Here is a 20,222-nt window from a genome sequence, read left to right as displayed (position 1 = left end):
ATAAATGGTTGTAGGTATATATTTTTTTATTACTAAAGGTTAGTTCTTGCCTCCAGACAATGGTTTACTTAATTTTTGTTGTGATTTCTTGCAATTTATAATATCACAATGTATGTTTCACATGGGGCAAGCACTGTTTGAATTAGTTTGGTATGACATGTATGATATTTAGAAATAAATTACTTTATATTTTATTTGCAGCTTTAGTATTTCTTTTCTAATACACTTACTTAATTGCTACCCACTCAGTATTTTTTTAATCTTTTACTTTTATACCATTAATGAATCTAATTAAACCACTGGTTATAATATCTCTCCAACATACTGAAGTAACGTAAACAATGCATGGAATAATTAGTATAAAAAGACTATGCTTTGCAGCTTATATCTCAGCTTGAAAGAGAGACTTAGAAAGTGCCTCAACTCTTTTTAGCAGAAGATTGAAAGTGATAGGAAAGTCTGTTTAGTAGCTTGCTACTAACAAAATTCAGAGGGACTCTCAGATGTAATCTCCAACAACTCTCCACAGTCAGTAAAAGTAGTAAATCAGAGCATTGCTTAGGTATATCAACACAAACACATAACAACAGAAACCTTTGTTTCCTTTCTGTATAATATACTAGGTACACATGAAAGAGTCCTTTGTGTCATTACAGGAACAAATTGCATTATTAGAAGAAGATAAACAAAATCAGACAAGTGTAGCAGCCTTCATCAGGCTATTGGAGATTTAACAAATTGCACAGTAATACTAGCCACTTAGAATGCAGAGGTATTAGTACTGCACAAGTTTCATTAACAAGTTATGACCCATGCCCACCAGATGGACTTGTACTTTAAGTGATGGCAGAGTTTCTCACTAAATCAAAAAGGCTGAGATATTTTGTTTGAATCACAAACCTGTGGTCAAGCTTAGAAATTGCTTTCCCACACAAGTTTTGGTCTGTTATTTATACACTGCAGGGTTTTGATGTCACACAACAAAGTAATTCAGAACAAATTACATATCTTTCAATACACACCAGTAAACAACAGACATGCATGGTTTCTTTTTTGTATTTTGTTTATTGTTGTAGACAACTGAATGACAACATAACGCATTTTTAAATGTCAACATGTTCAGGGATGTGCAAGAAAAAAGAAAACAGACAGTATGAACCAAAGCAAAGTTTCTCATTTCAGTGTGAAAACGAATGAACACTAAATTTTCCTATGCTTCCTGATAAATTATTTAAATAGTAATATCTACAAACTGTATGAGATTATCAGTTACAAATAAAGTCCGACACAATAATTTATAAAAAAAATACATTGTGGTATAACAGAATGATATCAAACTTGCAGTACTGTTAGAAATGTTTATCATTAATGGGCAAGAAAAATCAGATAAATTGACTGGCCAAAGTAACCTTTGACCCATAATGACATCTCCAAACATTACCACAGTTCAAAACCATTCATCAAGGTTTGCCACCTCTTATACATTTGGACCCCTCAATAATGGCATTACATTAGTGCTTTCCAAAATATAATATAATTAGGAGAGAGATTATACCTTCCTGGGCGACTAAATTGAATTTATTCAGAATTATGCCTAACCTTATAATCAACCCAAGATGTAACAACATCACATAATTTACCACCAGCAAGTAAGTACTAAGGCTTTAGCAAGTGTTTCTGACATTTTCACCGTCAGAGTACTTATTTCTTTGTGCAAAAGAAATAAAATACTTTTATGTGCAGCACTCGTTCACTTCTACAGTAGAATTAACAATTAGTAACACTTTTACCAGAAGTTCTCAGCTGCTGGTGCTAAAGAATGTATCATTCTTTTATCAGTCATAAAAATGAGGTAATACTGGCATCCATGATATTTCAATTTTGTCTGATTTTGTTTTTGGAAAAAATGAGGTTACAGGCACACATACACCGACACCAGCACAGTATATACTGTTATGTACCAGTGACACTGACTATCAAGAGACTGTACCTCGTGGATTTTTTTTTCTTTTTTAATGAAGGCAAGGGAAGGACACAGCTTGTAAACACAATGGACAAAAAAAATGCATGATAAACTATAAACTAAAGCTAATTTCTCAAGACAAAACACTGTTAATAAATAATCAAAGTATTTACAATCTTACATTGATACAATAACTAAAAGCAAGAAATTTATGAAAAATCAAGACACTCTTTTGTTTTCCTGTCAGTAAGAATCCTTCAGACATCTTACATCCTAAATAGTAAAAAAATAATAAATATTTCTCAATTACTTTATCTACAGGTAAAATGGCCAAGTTACTCAAAGGACAAGACAAACTTGAGGAATGTTTTAAATGCCTGATATATTAACTGTGTACCTTTCAGAAAATAACATGTTTATTTTCACATAGACTGACAAGTGCTAAAGGAAGATAGTGCTTTCTGCAATTTCTGCCCATTTCGTATACAAAATGGACAAAGGAGCAAAGAACACCCATACCTGGGAAATGTAGATGATCTATAGTGTATTACTGGTTTCTATGGCAACAACCTTGTCTTTTCTCTGTATCTGGACTTCCTATTAAATGGGATCAGTTCCAGTTCATTTAGTCACATAAAACTTCATCCTGTGCTTCTAAAAAATTAAGACTTTGGTGCTGAAGGAACATATATATATAAACTACACAGTAAAAATTATCTGTAACAAAAAGACAATAATTTTAAAAATCTGTACATCTAGAAAAATAACTGTTTATTCAGGCGTTCTTCCAGATGAATAAGGCAACAACAAACCAGGTGTGGCAAAGAACTCCACCCTTTACAAGTCTCTTATTCTTTCCAGCCACATTCAAGTCGCATATGTTGGCTATTTCAAATTACCTTCCTTGAGCAATTCACAGAACATCATATGGAGGCCCTGCTGTAAAAGTGGACCACTTCTTTCTGCATGGGGACCTCTACCTTTGAAGAGGCAAGGAAGACAAAAGTACACATAATCTGTTCTTGTTCATGGCAGGAACTATATTTCCATTCTTAAGTGAAGAAAACTTTCACTTGGCATGGGTTGAAAGTGTCTGTGCGTGTAAATGGCCAAAACAGCTCCGGTGCTGCAACTGTTGGCCCCACCTGCCCAGTGACTTGGTTTGAAGCAGGTCATATACTTGAAATTCACAAATAATGTGTGTTATGCAAGTATGCGTATGTATAAATATATATATTCAGAAGTAAAGAAAAAGTGGAACTGCAGTCTTGTTTGTCTCAAAGAGCCCAAGGTTCCACTGGTGCAACGTCAGCATGTAAACATCTGTGCCAACCGCAACATTATGAATCTGTGGGAGATAAAGACAAAGAAAAACTTGTTATAACTATACACAAGGTTAAGAATTTTCTGAAAATTCTGTGCTTCCATTTGTATTTACATAGCTTAGTTTTATACTTTTAATCTTACATTAGGTTATCATGAACAAGAAAAGGAATACAGTGCTTGCTGCTGACATTATAACATATAGATTAAAATGGAATGAAGTTAATGTAAATCAGTGGCAAATCATCATGTCCACAAAGGCTACTGTCTTTAATTTATAGTCAATAGCCAGCTGTGTGCTATGTGTGAGTGACAAACTCATCTCAGTATAATCTGTGAGATCAGCATTTCTACAGCTTAGTGACTTACTCTGTTTGAACTGCAGATCATTTTCTAACTAGTATATATTTCGGAGTGCATTACACAAGTGCATCAGCTTTGTGAGCTGGGAAACCAGCAGATAATACTACTAAGCACTTTCATTCACTACTAAGCACTTTCATTCACTGATCTGCCCCAGCAGAAATTATTCAGTTATCCATCAACAACTTTAACCACAACCTATATGACAGCATAGACAGGCTTTGTACAAGCAGTTACTCTCAGCTAAACTGCTACAAGTGATAAGGAATGATGTCAAACTATTACTGATAGGAAATAAACTTCAACAATTTGTAAAGTGAAGGTGATGAATGCCTGTTAACCAGCAACTACTGTTACCTCATTCTGACAGTAAGGATACTCCAGACTTAGGTGCAGAAACAAAAAGTAATATAAAAATGCATTAGTACATACTTCCTAAGGAGAAAAAAAATGTAAACAGGCATTAATAATAATGTTTTCCTATATGTCGCTCACAACCTTATATTGTTTTCAAGGGACTGTTTTAAATCGCCCTTCTATTCTTACTTAAGCTACTCTTCCAGCATTACAAAGGCACATATGACCACTTTGAGGAGCACGAGCCAATCTCGGTGGAAGCATCATGCAATTTCTCCTCTATACCATCAAACCTGAAATGGTGTGCAAGCGCTGTGTGGTTACTATGACAGTGATGTAATGGTTTACATTATTCACTATGACAGTGACGTAATGGTTTACATTATTCGCTATGACAGTGACGTAATGGTTTACATTATTCGCTATGATAGTGAGGTAATGGTTTACATTATTCCCTATGATAGTGAGGTAATGGTTTACATTATTCCCTATGATAGTGAGGTAATGGTTTACATTATTCGCTATGATAGTGAGGTAATGGTTTACATTATTCACACAGGGGCTCAGACCCAACACTGGGTTTGGCAGACTTTCAGATCACGGAGCTTAACCAGTACGACTCTGGCTTATCAGAGTGAATGTAAGAGAGTAATGAGGAGATCCATAAAGTACCAAACATGCTTCATTTTCTTCCACAAATGTGCTGCTGCAATAAAGAAATGGGCAAACTATGTTGCCTGGAATTAAACCTGAGCTTCCTTATGATAGACTTAGCATGGAAATAGAGGGTACAAACACATGGCAACTATAAAACTTCATACAAATCAGTTTTGATGCCATATCTGAAGAATAAGCCTTACCTCTGCATTCATATTTTAGATCAGAGAAGTAAACCATTTCTTGGGAGAAAACAAACAGGCCCAACCGACCACCAGCATATGTCTTGTCATAGATATTTCCGGAATCAGCCATAATCTTCTTGCCCTCATACATCACAACTCTGTAAAGGAAAGCAAGCACACTATCACGTTTCTGAGTTCAGCCTTTTTTGAGTGGAGAGTTACTCTCTACTACAAATCTGCAAATGTAATTAAAATGCAAAACACCAAGCAATAACATTATTCTGTAGTATGAAAAAAAACTAAAGGACATCGACTAATCAGCCTGAATTACAAAGGTGATCAGGGCAGTAAGTGGAGGAAGATGAGTTTCTCCAGCACCCCCACCTGTAAACTTAAGGTACAGCTCGACTGCTGCTCTCCATTCCAGGATACACTTCCTTTCTTGTTAGATGGGGTACCTGTGACAGCAAGATCTGTACACGATTTTTAAAATACGATCCTTATGAACTCTTAACTTGTCTTTCAGGAGTAACGACAAAAGCTTAACTGTCAACTCTCAGCTAAGAGCCTCCTATAAAGTAGCCATCCTCCTCACACAGAAAGGTAAGTGGGCCCTTGCTATTTAAGTGCTGATATTGTTGTCTGAATAGTCCCACAACACTCATCTCATTCAAATGTCAAATAATATCATATTATATGTATACAACAATATCAGTTATATTACATGCTTCACCCACAAGTGGTTACCACTATGTGTCTGTTCCAGTGGAAAACTGGCTACCCGTTACTGCTTGAGCCACTTTACTTCTATCCACCGTCACCTTTAAATGAATACATGAAAGGTACTACCACTCTGCTAAAAACAAGATACCTTCCTTCCTTCATAAGCTGACGGTATTCTCTCTGTTTACAGACTCCCTCTCTGCCATGCCACTGGCAAATAAAAGTTTTAGCTAAGCTGCCCCCAAAATTAGAACTGTTCTAAACAAAGAGAAGAAACAAAATTAAATACGATTGAGGCACGACTTACTACCTGGTGGCTAATAAGATATTTAATACATTTTTAGTGTCTGCTTTAGCCCCTTCACATTTTCTACCCCTGTGATCACTAAGCCTCAATTCTCTCTAGGGAAATTTATTTCTTCCAATCCCTGATACCCAGAAATAATAGGCAAAGGAATAGATATGAGGATTGCAAATGTCATCCAGTAGAGGGAGGGTAGGACGTTTTTACCAACTCCTAATTACTATCGTTATTCTACAAGTACAATGCAACACTCTCTGTGGCAATTCCAGTGTGAATGTCTTGCACACTTCTGCATACTCACTGTACTCAGCTACAGTAAAATGTGCCCACTCAAGTCCCTTCCCACACAACGTGCACATCTGAGATCTTCTCCCAGGTGGCACCAGTGCTCCTGTAGCAGAATCTCTATTAACCTTTTCCTAAGATTAACCTCACTTTCATCCCTTGCTTTTCAGCATCTAGTGTGTGGGACACTAAACAAATCTGGTTTGTCAGAGCAAAGGGTAGCCTGAGTCTATACATGCCAAAAAAAAAAAAAAGTCTCTGTTTCTTTTTTCTTTTCGCTGTGTCAAGACCATATGACTAAAGAAGGCCCCTCTGCATTATATGTTTATAACTCACCTAATAAGACCAGTCTTTGGTCGGTGGATAAGGTGCCACCTGTAAGCGGTGAAATCTTTCCAGCCGGTATGACGAGGGTCATGCCAGAGGGTCCGAACCTGGAAAAAACACACAAACATTAATACCATCTCATATTATCATCAACAGGTTTGCATGACTGGATAATTCAAAATTAATATACATTACATACTAATGTATTTACTTCATAATGTTAGCAGGTTTTCCCCTAGTGAATACAGAATACTTATATAAGAAAATATCTTATAAGCTCAGATAGGCTATGTATCAGAAAACAATGAATAAATGTGACATTATATAAAAGTATCTGCCGAAGAACTATATAAAGGAGCTTTTATAAGCAGTGACCAGTAACAGCAATAATGCTCAGGGTATGCATTATGGTCTTCTTTAATCACTGCTGTGAGATCTGACCATGATGGCAAAGCCCAAGAAATAAGGCAGTGATTTACACTGATGCTTAATTTAAGATATAACAATAAAAATAAGGCTCTATTTTATGTCATAATCTAGCCCCTCCAAAGCTAAGAAATCTAAAATGAACTTCAAAAAGAAAACAAACTCAAAATGTACTGTCAGTGTGGTTATCAGTTGCAGGCTAAAGAAAATAACAGCAACAGGTTGGCTTTCACAATGAAAATGAGCTTTAAGCATTTATTCTTTAGTCTGTGGTTCCAAGCTATAGTGCACAATCAGCTGTCTGATGCTGGGCCCTTTGCTATAACTCACAAGCCCAGTACTATCTGTTGATTTTGGGCTGCTGGTGAGGAGTGAAAAGAAGCCGACGGTGAGTTATACCAGGTACGATCCCCTGGTTTAAGTACCACCAACAGGGCAGGAAGGGGAATGGGAAAGTAGTGTCCTAGAGGTGGAGTGCAGCACTACGCTCTCTCACCCATTTCTCTTGCCTTGCCTGGCTTTTCTTTTGTTTTCATGTTCCTACTTTCACCCTGGTTTGACAATGTAGCTTGTGTAGGCTGAGCGGCAATTTCCATGACAAAACCTTTACTAACTCTAGCAGTAAAAGGTTTTCTCATAGAACTGGTTTGAAATCTAGGCAATCAAATAAGGTTTAGTTCCAAGTTGCCTTAAACCATGTGTTACACTTGACTGCGAAACATTATCAAATACCTTAGCTATGTCCAGATGGATTACACCACCTGGAAAATGAAAGTTTAGGGAATCAGTAATGCTGGAATATTAACACACGTATTGTTAGGGGAACAATGCTATTGATTTTATCTCTCCATAAATACACATAATGTTAGGGGGGAAATAACACTGCTGATTTCATCTTTCCATATGATCACTAATGAACCTGCAAAACTAATCTGCTAAAACAAAACATCAAATTGACTTCTTACCTGTCCTGCAGTGTTTCCTGTATGCCAGAGGGCATTTCTGAGATGTTCACCGGGACCAGTAGTGGAGTTCACTACTTTGATGGACAGTCCAGAATATCCTTGTGCTCTGGTGGGAGTCACATCCCAGTAGGTTTGTGTGATCTGTTTCCACATGACGACATAGAAGCGGCTGCTGGACTGGTAGCCAAACACAAACCCAGCGTAATCATCATCTCTTTCAGTATTAATGAAAAAGGTGCCCCTGAAGTCCACAGCTCCAAACTCATCAAACCCTGGAATCAGAAAATACAGCTGTTTTACTGTATGTGCCATGTTTAGTGCACATACGTGTGAAAAATGATGAGCTTAAATAGAAGGCAATCCAGAATGCACAGCTTGTTATGAGGAACAACCACCCAAAAATGTTAACGTGAATTCTGACTGCAGAAAAATATATAACTACATTCTCCATATTTTTAATTGACTGCACAATAAACTGTTCAGCAAATGTACTAATCACGCCCAGACTAGTGTATTGATGTATAATATTTGTATTTTTCCTCATTTTCTACCAGTGTTACATATAAAACGACAACAAATGCAGTGTACATTGTTTTGGAAATTTAAGTGAAGTGCAATTAAATATTATTTAAACAGTGCTCAAAGTTAGCTGCAAACCATTTCCCATTCCAAACTGGAACCAAATTTTTTTTAATGCTGTGGAAATACTGCCACCCTCCATGACGCTTTTACTGTGACTGGCAAACACAGCAGCTAAGATCATGTAACAAGCATTACCCAAACCATGAAATACTTATATTAGCAATATCCTACACTGTCCAAAAAATGTAAACAAGGAATAGTTTTTAGAATATTCACATTACACACTACAGTTAAAGGGATATTTGTATGTGACAGAGCTTCAGACATTACCTTTGAAATTGCAGTTCTACTGAAAAACACCATGTCATGTTTAATTTCCAGTCTTTATGCATCTCTTTGTTCACTTAGTGTATATAGCTTGCTTGCTACAAATGTTCAGACTACTATCTGCACATTTTCTAGAACTATTTCAGCCAAATGCTGTATTAGTACCTTTGGAAGCATTTTTACTTTGCTTGTCAATGTACAACACCCCACTAACAATATTTTGCTAAAGGGTACATCAATATCAGAATTTAAAAAATAAAAATAAAATAAGACTTATATGCCTTGTCTAAAAAAAGATAACAACTAAAGCTTACCAATAGCAAGGCCGGGATCACAGTTCACTGTCTGTACTAATTCTTTACCCTGATGCCGTACAACCCAGCTAGGATCAATTTGGGATGTTCCTTTGGGATCAAGTGGTACCATCTGGAATCTACGGAAGTCTGTTTCACTGATGTTGAAGTTTTCAGGACAAACATCCTCAATATCTGGTACCTGGTCCTGATCGAAGTCATCTTTACATACATCACCCCGCCCGTCACCTGATAAACCATTCACAAAGGATCATTCAGCAGGGAATTTATATATATTTATAAATGCAATTATCAAATTAAAACATTTGTAGACTATTTTTCCATTGTTTCATTTTTAAATCTAATGAATCTAACAATCAGGCCAGGTAGGAAGCAATATGTGACCTGTCGATTACAAAACTGAACAGGAAGAATCCCCCATTTAAATAATCCCATTGCAATATTTCTTCTTTGCACTTCTGTGTTGGCATCAACCAATCAACGCACACTTGGACACTGTCATCAGATAAGAGGGTTCTTGACTGAAGATTATGTATTACATCTTGATTTCTAACACGTTCATTTGGAATTATATTATTCCATGTGCCACCAATTTGCATTAACTGAAGCTGGAATGGAAGTACAAAACAGAAACACTGTACCTGAAGTATATAAATGTTTGATATATTCTGCCCAATTCAGGTCACAGAAAGGAGAATATGGCTGCTACACAGAATAAAGCTTTTCCAGAAAAAGCTTAAAGTGGACAACTACTGTAAGTGATGTATAATGTTTGCAGCTGGGAGTGTGTCAGTATGGTTTGTGATGTAAAATGCTTGCAACTAGGATTGTGTTGGTGTGGTTTGTTTTCATTTATATAAATGTATGATTGCCTATGTCATAAGTGAAGAGTTAATAAAGATGTTTGTTGTTAAAAAAAAGGCAGGAATTGAATAACTTATGTAATTTTGCTTAGGTTTATGTGATATATAGCAATATATGTGAAGTATAATGTTTGTAAACGTGAACTTGTTAATACAGTTTGATTACTTTTATCTAAATGTTAACTTGCCTATGTCACAAGTGATAATTCAATAAAGGTGTTTCAAAAAAGTAAGATGAAATGTAACTCTACTATAACTACCAAATGGCTCTGGTCATGACTAAAATGTGTCTTCAAACTAGCTCACCTACCTAGATGCCAAATCAATATAAATAAATTTAAAAAAGTGCACAAATATAATGTAAACATTACAGATAAAGGCATGCAATCAGTCTTTAGACTTCAGCAAGTATTTTCTCAGAAAGTAATATACTATTCAAGGCAAGTGAATTGTACCAAGTAGCTAAGGTTTTATAACTGGCTAAAACAACCTCAGGCTGCTAAATCTGGCTTGTCACCGAAGGCCAAACCTCAGCAAACATTACAGAATATCATCTTTGCCATTCCTTCAATGGACAGGGAAACAAACTTGTAACAGAGTTACTACTATTCATGACTGTACTCAGTAAAGTTTACCATGAACTGATTTAACAGGCAATTCACATGGGCAGACCCTCTAGACACAATTATCTCTCTTGAGAGGTGACCTGAGAATGTTAGTATGGCTGTCAGTTCTGTCAAATATGGTAAACAGCACTTACAGGCATACCATAACTGTGTACTATCTGCCAAGTATATTCTACATACACTCTGAAAAAGGGTACTATCCTTATATGTATTATCTGACGACAATCCATTATATATACATATAACTGCAAGGGACTTTGTTCCACAATGAGACATGCACATTAACAGTTAAACTATACTTAAGGAAACAGAGCTGAACTCTGAATTCAAGTATCAATTAGTGAGTGCTGAACTCTGAATTCAAGTATCAATTAGTGAGTGAGTGTAGGAAAGTGGTAAGTAACAAGGGAGATTTGGGGTATTAGTGAAGCTATAGTAATTGCATGTTGTTGAGAGTCTATGTGAGAAATTAGTCACCTGATAGGCAGGGTAAGGTAGATGTAAAAAACAAAAGGTGGGGGTAATAGGGTGGGTAGTGATTGTATTATGTGCAGTGCAGAATAAAAAGGAGGGCCAGCTCAAGAAAATATTAAACTCACAACAGTTACAGAGGACATAAGTCAATTAAGTCATTAAAAGAATTCATGCTACTGTAGTATTTTTTTTTTTGTCTTGTGCTTGACCTGTGATTGAAGAGGGACAATCATGAAACAAAGAATATGAGATGCTTGAACAGAATCAGACAGTACAAGAGTACAGGGAGCAGGAGCCAGACTATAGGCTACAGGAGCTAACTTAATAACTGCTACTTAACAATGATATCATACTGCCAATTAAAGTTAAATATTGGCATCCTGTTGAAATGTCTGCACTCATAACGCTGAGTGCTGTTACACCACAAAAAGCTTGAAAATTCAGGAGAAAAATGAATCTTGGACATTGCTCTTCTCCTTCAAACTTTTTTTTGTAGGGAGGCAAACCCCCACTATCCCCCAAACTTATATATACCAACAATGAGACTGTTATACCTTGGAGAAAAGGGGATATTCCAGGAAATGGCAATCTCAAACTTGGTATATTTAAGTCCGTTTTTTCGTCCAATCATTCTCCATGTTTCGTGCTTGCTCTAGTGGGTCAGAATATTTCAAATGGTTACATTAAAAAGTCAATTAATTCAAAAATAGTTCAAATAATTAACTGTGTATAATGTTGCTCACCATCAGAGTCCAGCTGGTCAGGGTTGTAGGCCAATCTGCAGTTGTCTTTCTCATCAGGGATACCGTCATTGTCATCATCGTGGTCACATGCATCACCTTTGCCATCTCTATCATGATCAGCTTGGTTAGCATTGGGGATATACGGGCAGTTGTCCAAGTTGTTTTGATGACCATCATCATCTATGTCCTCATTACTGTCACACTTGTCTCCAACAAGGTCAGAGTCACTGTCAGCCTGAAAGGTAGGATTATATGCATTTTAGTGAACAGCAAAGACAGAAACTATGCAGGAATTAAATCTCACTAAGACATAAGAAGTAAATTAGTTATGAGGTATTAACAACACATCTGCTGTTCACGTCCTGCCTTTAGCATAGTGTGTTACAATAATTTAGACATGTATATAATCTGCTACACTGAAGGGGCAAACTGCTACTAAAACATTTTTTCTTCCCAGAGTCACTCTGCATCATAATTCTAAAACATTGCCTTGCACTTGGATGTCATCCTCACCCCCTCAAAGAATGATTAACTATTAAAACTGAAGCAAGTGAATACTGGGTATTACTACTTTTATCATCTAACCAACCAACTTTAAAATCCAACGTGTAACTTTCATTCAGACACTCACTCTTGAATTCTAAACAACTTCTGTGTGCAGCTGCCACAAATGTCCTCGGATAAGTCGTCACACAGTATATCAAAACAATTACCTGATGAGGGCTTCAGTCTACACAAAAAGCAGTAAAAAAATCTTACAGTCTAAACTGCAATTACAAAACTGCCACCCTTGTGTAAAATTATTATTCTAAAGATTTTTCCTTCACATTTTTTATTTATGCCACTGAGTTCTGTACATTAGATCTATCGTAAGTCTGCCTGCAAAGTTTCTCATGAAAATCTTGGGATAACACCCCTCTTCTTCAGACAGGCTACATTACTAAACCCCCACATTCCTTCACATAGCACAGCTAATAAACATTTAGCACTGAAACAGATTCCTGAATTGAAAAAGAACTTTCCATTAACATTCTTCAAATTGTTTTGCACCTAGCCAGTGAAAGTTAATGACTGCATGGAACATTGAGTTCAAAGGGTGACATGCTTTGCAAGTTATATTGCAGACAGATGTAAAATTGCCTATTTAGAACCCTTTCTGCCAGAGGCTAATCTTTGGTTACCTACTCTTGACAGCCTGTAACAGCCAGATGCCTTTTTTTACAAATGAAATCTGATCCTTTAGTTTCTGTGGTCAAGAGAACCATAAATTTTCACCTCTGTTATGTCTCTTAGGCTCATAGTTTCTTTAATGTTTTGACAAGATCACTTTATCTTTTACCACATCTAGTTACACAAAGAAGAACTGGGGCTATGCAGAAGACAAAATTGCTCTTAATTCAGTCTGCTAAGTTCAACATTTCTGCTATAAACTGCTCTGTAAACGACTTTACCACTTCACCGCCTTGGCCTGCAGCACCTTCTGATTAAAGGGGTATGCATGCAATGACTGAGCAAACAATCTCTGCCTGCTTCACAAAGCCAAGTTCTCAACAAGCTCTGTCTCATTTACCAGACAGACAGACAGAAGTTCAGTTCGTCTGACATGCTTGTACTTCCTTTGGTGGTTACTAAGAGTCCTTGGACTGCAAACATGCCCAGTTGTACATTTAATATCACTTTAGAAATCTTCTAAAGATATACTTCACCTTTTAATTTAAGACAGCATAACTGACTTTGTTAGTAATTTTCACTAGTTATTAAAATTACAATAACAGATGAATCTACTATTGTTCACAGTAATGAGCAGTTATACAGACCTAAGAGAACACCTATAAATAAGCTGTAGATCATGGATTAGAATACTAGAGTGAACTGTGAAATATATCTTAATTAAAAATGTTCCTTAAATTATTTACTTAAGAGCTCTAGAGGAGTATTTTATGAATACTTTACTAGCATGAGGACTCTAAGCTATAACAATATCACTGACGATTAGGCTAACTGCATGGAGAAAGTGGCGTAAACTATGTACATTTAGCACATTAGTAAATGTGACATTTTGTTATCTTGTTTATTCAGCCTGTAATAACATACTGATTAGCCAAAACTGGCTAACAGGGCTGAAGCATGCCCATGCTAACAGGCCTCAATTAATGGTACATGGTAATTGCTGTGAGACATCTGAAACATACTGATATACAAATTACTAATTATGCATTTTACTTCAGAATTTAGACACCATGCTTCAGAATCATTTATGCCTGTATCATCTCTTAACTCACGGACGAGTCCCTGGTTTAACAAAAATGTCCTGGAGTAGAATTATGCCACAGTGGTATGAACCACTTTAAAACACAGCTTTAACTTTCCCTGATTTTCCTGGCATTCATAATTTACCTAAAGTTTTATTTATTTTATTTTGCATTTGTTTACTGGGAAAGTCAGACTGGACACAGGTCCATTTTCAACGGAGGCCTGGGGAGAAAAGCTCTGAAAACAATACAGTACAAAAGAGACAATATAGCCACATAAAAGGAAACATATCATCATACATATTATGAATATAATCGAGCATACTGAGTAGGATTAACATTTTTTTTAAAATATCTAATAGTGAGTCATTTCCATTATAGAATATACAAATATAAATACTTGAGAGATTACATTTTTTTTTAGTTCTGTTGAGAGCAAAACATTGACTGATCAGTCAATTAGTACTGTAGGGGATTTATCATTGGATAAACCAGTACAGAATGGGAAGGGGGAGCAACCATTTGATCCTTAGCAGAATCCCAGCAACAGTGTGGTGGTATGGCCTAACCTAGGGAGTAACATGAGCAAAGCCAGTTATTTAGGTAATGGACTTTGAGAAGTTTTTGTAAATTAGGAAGTAGAGGTGGTAGAAGTTAAATGATTTGGGAGTGAATTCCAGGTTCTGGCAATAGAGCAGGCAAAGAGAGATTTGCCAGCATCATTTTTATGTTTGATGACATTTATGTGGTTCTGATTACTAGATCTTACTGTTCTGGTGGTGGTATAGGGGTGGATTAGATGCTGAAGTGCTGGGGTTTTGTCAGGAAGATAGTAGAGCCTGTGAGCTATTGAGAGTTGGTTGAGTAGGAGGAGTTGAGGTAACTCAAGTCATTTAAGTTGCTTGAGGCCTAGACAGTGATGGGATCTATGAGCGGCATCGGTAGCAAACTTGGCAATCTTGTTCTAGCAAGACTCCATTTTGGTTAGTTCTGTGTGGCGAAGGTTAGTTAAGACAGGGAAGGCATAAAGATGGGTTCTTGCAATGTTGTTCTGTTCACCATAAAACTGACTTTACAGCAAAGCAGTGAGAAGTGAAGTTACTTAACAGCACCAGATATAGCTACTGACTTTTTAATTCTTCAGAAAATACATTTAAAGGCAATTCACATATTCTTAATAACTTTCTGAATTAACACCAACAAATGAAAATTGTCCATAACTTTGGGCTTTCATCCCTCATTTTTAGCTTTGTCCCTGATTATTGAGTGAAGAGGATGAAAGCTATGCTTCAAAAGATGGTGGAAGGCATGCCTCACAAAGGGTAATACCCATCAGACTGTGTAAAGCATAGCTCTGCAAACAAAATAACATCCCAAATCTATTTTCAGCCTCCCAAGATCATCTTGTTTTCCTGAAAGTTCATTTTTCATATATATATATATATATATATATATATATATATATATATATATATATATATATGTATACTAACTTCAGACCTTAAATACTTTATTTTTATTTAAATCAGTGGGCCTAATTTTGCAAATGCATTACATTTATTTTAGTGCTGCTTGAAAAGGGATTTTAGGGGTTCCTTAAAGCATATCTTTGATCAAGAATTTCAGTGTGTGTTTTGACTCACCTGGTCTGGGTTGTGCTCCAAAGGACAGTTATCACACTGATCTCCAACAGTATCCCAGTCCGTGTCCTTCTGGTCAACATTGTACACATATGGGCAGTTATCCATTTCATTCAGAATACCTGAAAACAGCAAATAGGGTTCTGATTTTAGCTGACACTATATAAAAATGATACAGCTTCATCAACATGTAAACACTCAGCATGCGGACACAACTGCTTCTTTACAGCAGCAGAAAGGGAGCAATGATCTGTTTAGACTATCTGTTGTAGTGCATACAAGTGAGGACTGATGCGATCAAACCTAGGAATAGAGGGTGAATGCTTTTTTCACATTCGGGATGAAGCTTGAGGACAGCCTTAGTCTATTCGATTATTTCTAGGCCACTGAATTAATGAGCACTCAAAGCTGTACGACTACTTTCTCTTTCATTCTGTTATTTTACGCTGTTAATGAATGACTGTCTCGAGCTGTCTACATTATTATTTTACCTCCTAGACCAATATCTCCTTACTCAAAGTAATAGTTCATAGAGCCTAATTTATCTGACACAGAATACAAACTCACCAAAGACTGGTCTTTCACTGCATTTCTGTCACCATACTTAATAGTCTTCTTGGTTTCCGTTTAGTGTAAAATGAACCTAGTAAATCTGTCAAATGTACATTTTTTAACTCTTGTTAATTTCAACTTTCCATACAGGACAATTTGCCCATTGACTGAAACACACCATATGAGATAAGTAATTTATTATCTATTTAGATATAAGGTACTAATAACTACGTTTTATCTTCTGTACCTATCTGAAAGACACAATGATGATTCGATATACACACTCTATTTAACAGAGGACTGTATCCATGTGGAGATTTATTCAGGTTTCAAGTGTCAGTGATACACATTTCACTGAATGCTGACATAGTCAAGCCCAGTCTCGTTAATGGCCTCAAATCTGCAGTGATTTATTACTTAAACACCTGCAGCCAATGCCTCTGGTATGGTGATGTATGCAAAACAGACTTGAGCCCATGCCAGTATGGGCAGCTGTACATGGCATTATCATTTACAATTCCAAGAAATCAAAGCCAACAGTTTTGGAAATAAAAGTTTTTTGGCTCCAATACACACACTAAATCATACAGAAAGCATTTTCAGAGTATCAGTGATGTGCCACAGTGTGACAAATGGCACATAGTGGTACTAGTTTGCCTCATGCCAAGACATGCCTACACATACACTGAAACCCATTAGATGGGCAAAACAAGGGCAATAATAATTCTACGTTATGAACAGAGCTGCAGCTAACAAGTCTCACTGTGTCTTATTTCATCCAGTTTACCCCAATTATGTTCAAACTCAGCAGTGGCAAACAAAGAAGTCCTCAAATGGGAAGGCGGTGTCTCATAATAAAAAAATAAAAAAAATAAAACAAAGATTGCTGACTATGATAAAACTTTAACCTGGTGGAGGTGGTGGTGATGGGAGGGGGGGGGGGTTAAATAATTCTTTCTTGAAGGTGCAGTGAATAAATATTAAGAAGAACATGCAATGAGTACATATGTATTAGTGCGTGTCACTGTGGGTATGGAGTATATACGTGTTACTGTGTGTCATTGTGGGTATGGAGTATATATGTGTTAGTGTGTGTGTCATTGTGGGTATGGAGTATATACGTGTTAGTGTGTGTGTCATTGTGGGTATGGAGTATATACGTGTTAGTGTGTGTCATTGTGGGTATGGAGTATATACGTGTTAGTGTGTGTCATTGTGGGTATGGAGTATATACGTGTTAGTGTGTGTCATTGTGGGTATGGAGTATACATGTGTTAGTGTGTGTCATTGTGGGCATGAAGTATATATGTATTAGTGTGTGTCATTGTGGGTATGGAGTATATATGTGTTAGTGTGTGTGTCATTGTGGGTATGGAGTATATACGTGTTAGTGTGTGTGTCATTGTGGGTATGGAGTATATACGTGTTAGTGTGTGTCATTGTGGGTATGGAGTATATATGTGTTAGTGTGTGTCATTGTGGGTATGGAGTATATACGTGTTAGTGTGTGTCATTGTGGGTATGGAGTATACATGTGTTAGTGTGTGTCACTGTGGGCATAAAGTATATACATGTTAGTGCGTGTCACTGTGGGCATGAAGTATATACATGTTAGTGTGTGTCATTGTGGGCATGGAGTATATATGTATCAGTGTGTGTCATTGTGGGCATGGAGTATATATGTATTAGTGTGTGTCATTTTGGACATGGATTATATATGTATTAGTGTGTGTCATTGTGGGCATGGAGTATACATGTATTAGTGTGTGTCATTGCGGGTATGGAGTATATATGTTTTAGTGTGTGTCATTGCGGGTATGGAGCATATATGCATTAGTTTGTGCCACTGTGGGCATGGTGGTACATCCTCATTTGGTGGTTGAAATAATAGGTTTGACAGGCATTTTAACTCTACAGCGACACTGTCTTTGTTTTTAGACCTATCATAGGCTCCTAAGCCTATGATGTACATATCTCAATATCATGCAAGTAACAATGAAGGTGTAAATGGAATAACTTCCCACAGCCTGATGGGATACACTGCAGTTGCTGCATAAATGAAAGAATTGAGTGAACTCAGTAAAGTACTGGATTACTTTTGCCTTCTGAAGCGCTTTTATCAAGTAAGTACAATCTGTAAGTACAATACAGTGATTATGCAGACACATAAAACACTAACGTGAAACTCACCATCTCCATCAATGTCTTTTGCACAGGCATCACCTTCACCATTATTGTCTGTGTCGGCCTGATCTGGGTTGTTAATGTATGGACAGTTGTCACAAAGGTCACCGACATCATCACGATCATAGTCATATTGCTGTGGATTGAAAATAAATGGGCAATTGTCCTGTACGGAGAATTGAAATTAACAAGAGTTAAAAAATGTACATTTGACAGATTCAGTAGATTAATTTTACATTAAACTTTAACTAAGACTATTAATAGACTACATCAAGAAAACATTTTATTCTACCATATATACTTTAAAGAAAACTGTAAATATTCTATGTCTATGCTCATAGGTGTCAAAATTGCTTCAGATAATTTGCCATTTCATACAAATTTCACAAAATGTATGATACAAAATACTATTAAAATACCATATATTTCAGATATTTAATAAACAAACAGAATATTTTTCTTTGGACATCTTTTAAAAGATGAAGAGTCTAAAAATAATAACTTGGTGTTAGCAACAATCATAACACCAGCATTAAACAGAAAATACAATAAAACCTGGTGTTAGCAACAATCATAACACCAGCATTAAACAGAAAATACAATACTGTTTGGCAGATATAACTGCAATGTCATTCAATTGTCATTTTTTTTCATTATTAGATTAAAGGTAGACACAAATTAGTCATTAATTCCTGATGACAAGTGCCAGAATTCTAGCTCTGAACTTTAGGAAGTTAGTTGGGGGGGGGGGGTTGGGAAGGTGACCATTTTTCACTGAGTTCTCTCATGGATTTTGTATTAATGAATAATTCACAAAAGACATCCAGACTCTGTGATGATTACTTTTTGCAGACCTTAGTTCCATATTATGTCTAGAATTCAATTTATTTGATGAGTGGTGCACTCATTTTTACTTCACTCAAAGTCAAATCACTAGTCATCATTTTTTCCCAGAGGCAACCCTAAAGCTATGTGTAGTTAGGTCTGCCAATCTGCAAGTGATGACACCAGATATCAATTCAGAGAAGAGAGGAAAGGATCCATTTTGTTAGAGAAGTTTACATATTTAACTCTCTGTGCTAAAGCGCTGGCACCCCAGACGCATGCCAGTACACTACAAACTATTTGAAAAAAATGCTTTTCCACCATTGGTATTTCACATTCTATGACATGGTCACAAGGTGGCTTACCCTTTCATCTACAATGAAAAAATGCCTTTCCACCATTGGTATTTCACATTCTATGACGTGGTCACAAGGTGGCTTACCCTTTCATCTACAATGACAAAATGCCTTTTCATCATTGGTATTCCACATTCTATGACGTGGTCACAAGGTGGCTTACCCTTCATCTACAATGAAAAAAATGCCTTTCCACCATTGGTATTTCACATTCTATGATGTGGTCACAAGGTGGCTTACCCTTCATCTACAATGACAAAATGCTTTTCCACCATTGGTATTTCACATTCTATGATGTGGTCACAAGGTGGCTTACCCTTCATCTACAATGAAAAAATGCTTTTCCACCATTGGTATTTCACATTCTATGACGTGGTCACAAGGTGGCTTACCCTTCATCTACAATGAAAAAATGCTTTTCCACCATTGGTATTTCACATTCTATGACGTGGTCACAAGGTGGCTTACCCTTCAACTACAATGAAAAAATACTTTTCAACCATTGGTATTTCACATTCTATGACGTGGTCACAAGGTGGCTTACCCTTTCATCTACAATGACAAAATGCCTTTCCATCATTGGTATTCCACATTCTATGACGTGGT

General features: G+C 36.5%; 1 protein-coding gene across 2 annotated transcripts in view; it reads right to left on the bottom strand.

The window, feature by feature from the left end:
* Positions 1-1,045: 1,045 nt before the first annotated feature.
* THBS1 (thrombospondin 1) overlaps positions 1,046-20,222 on the bottom strand; it is a 37,707-nt gene continuing 18,530 nt past the window's right edge. For both annotated transcript variants that reach the window (XM_044073978.1, XM_044073979.1), the window contains exons 15-22: positions 18,442-18,601; positions 15,703-15,821; positions 11,808-12,042; positions 9,102-9,329; positions 7,879-8,150; positions 6,497-6,594; positions 4,867-5,006; positions 1,046-3,311 (exon numbers count right to left, since the gene is read on the bottom strand). In XM_044073978.1, the coding sequence (XP_043929913.1) occupies positions 3,304-3,311; positions 4,867-5,006; positions 6,497-6,594; positions 7,879-8,150; positions 9,102-9,329; positions 11,808-12,042; positions 15,703-15,821; positions 18,442-18,601 (1,260 nt within the window). In that variant the 3' untranslated portion in view covers positions 1,046-3,303. The remainder of the gene's footprint in view (positions 3,312-4,866; positions 5,007-6,496; positions 6,595-7,878; positions 8,151-9,101; positions 9,330-11,807; positions 12,043-15,702; positions 15,822-18,441; positions 18,602-20,222) is intronic.

Source organism: Protopterus annectens, chromosome 6.part0 (assembly GCF_019279795.1).
Source record: "Protopterus annectens isolate FY-2018-M chromosome 6.part0, PAN1.0, whole genome shotgun sequence".
Taxonomy (NCBI): domain Eukaryota; kingdom Metazoa; phylum Chordata; order Ceratodontiformes; family Protopteridae; genus Protopterus; species Protopterus annectens.
Note: the sequence above shows the minus strand (reverse complement) of the source record. Positions and strands in the feature narration are given on the sequence as shown.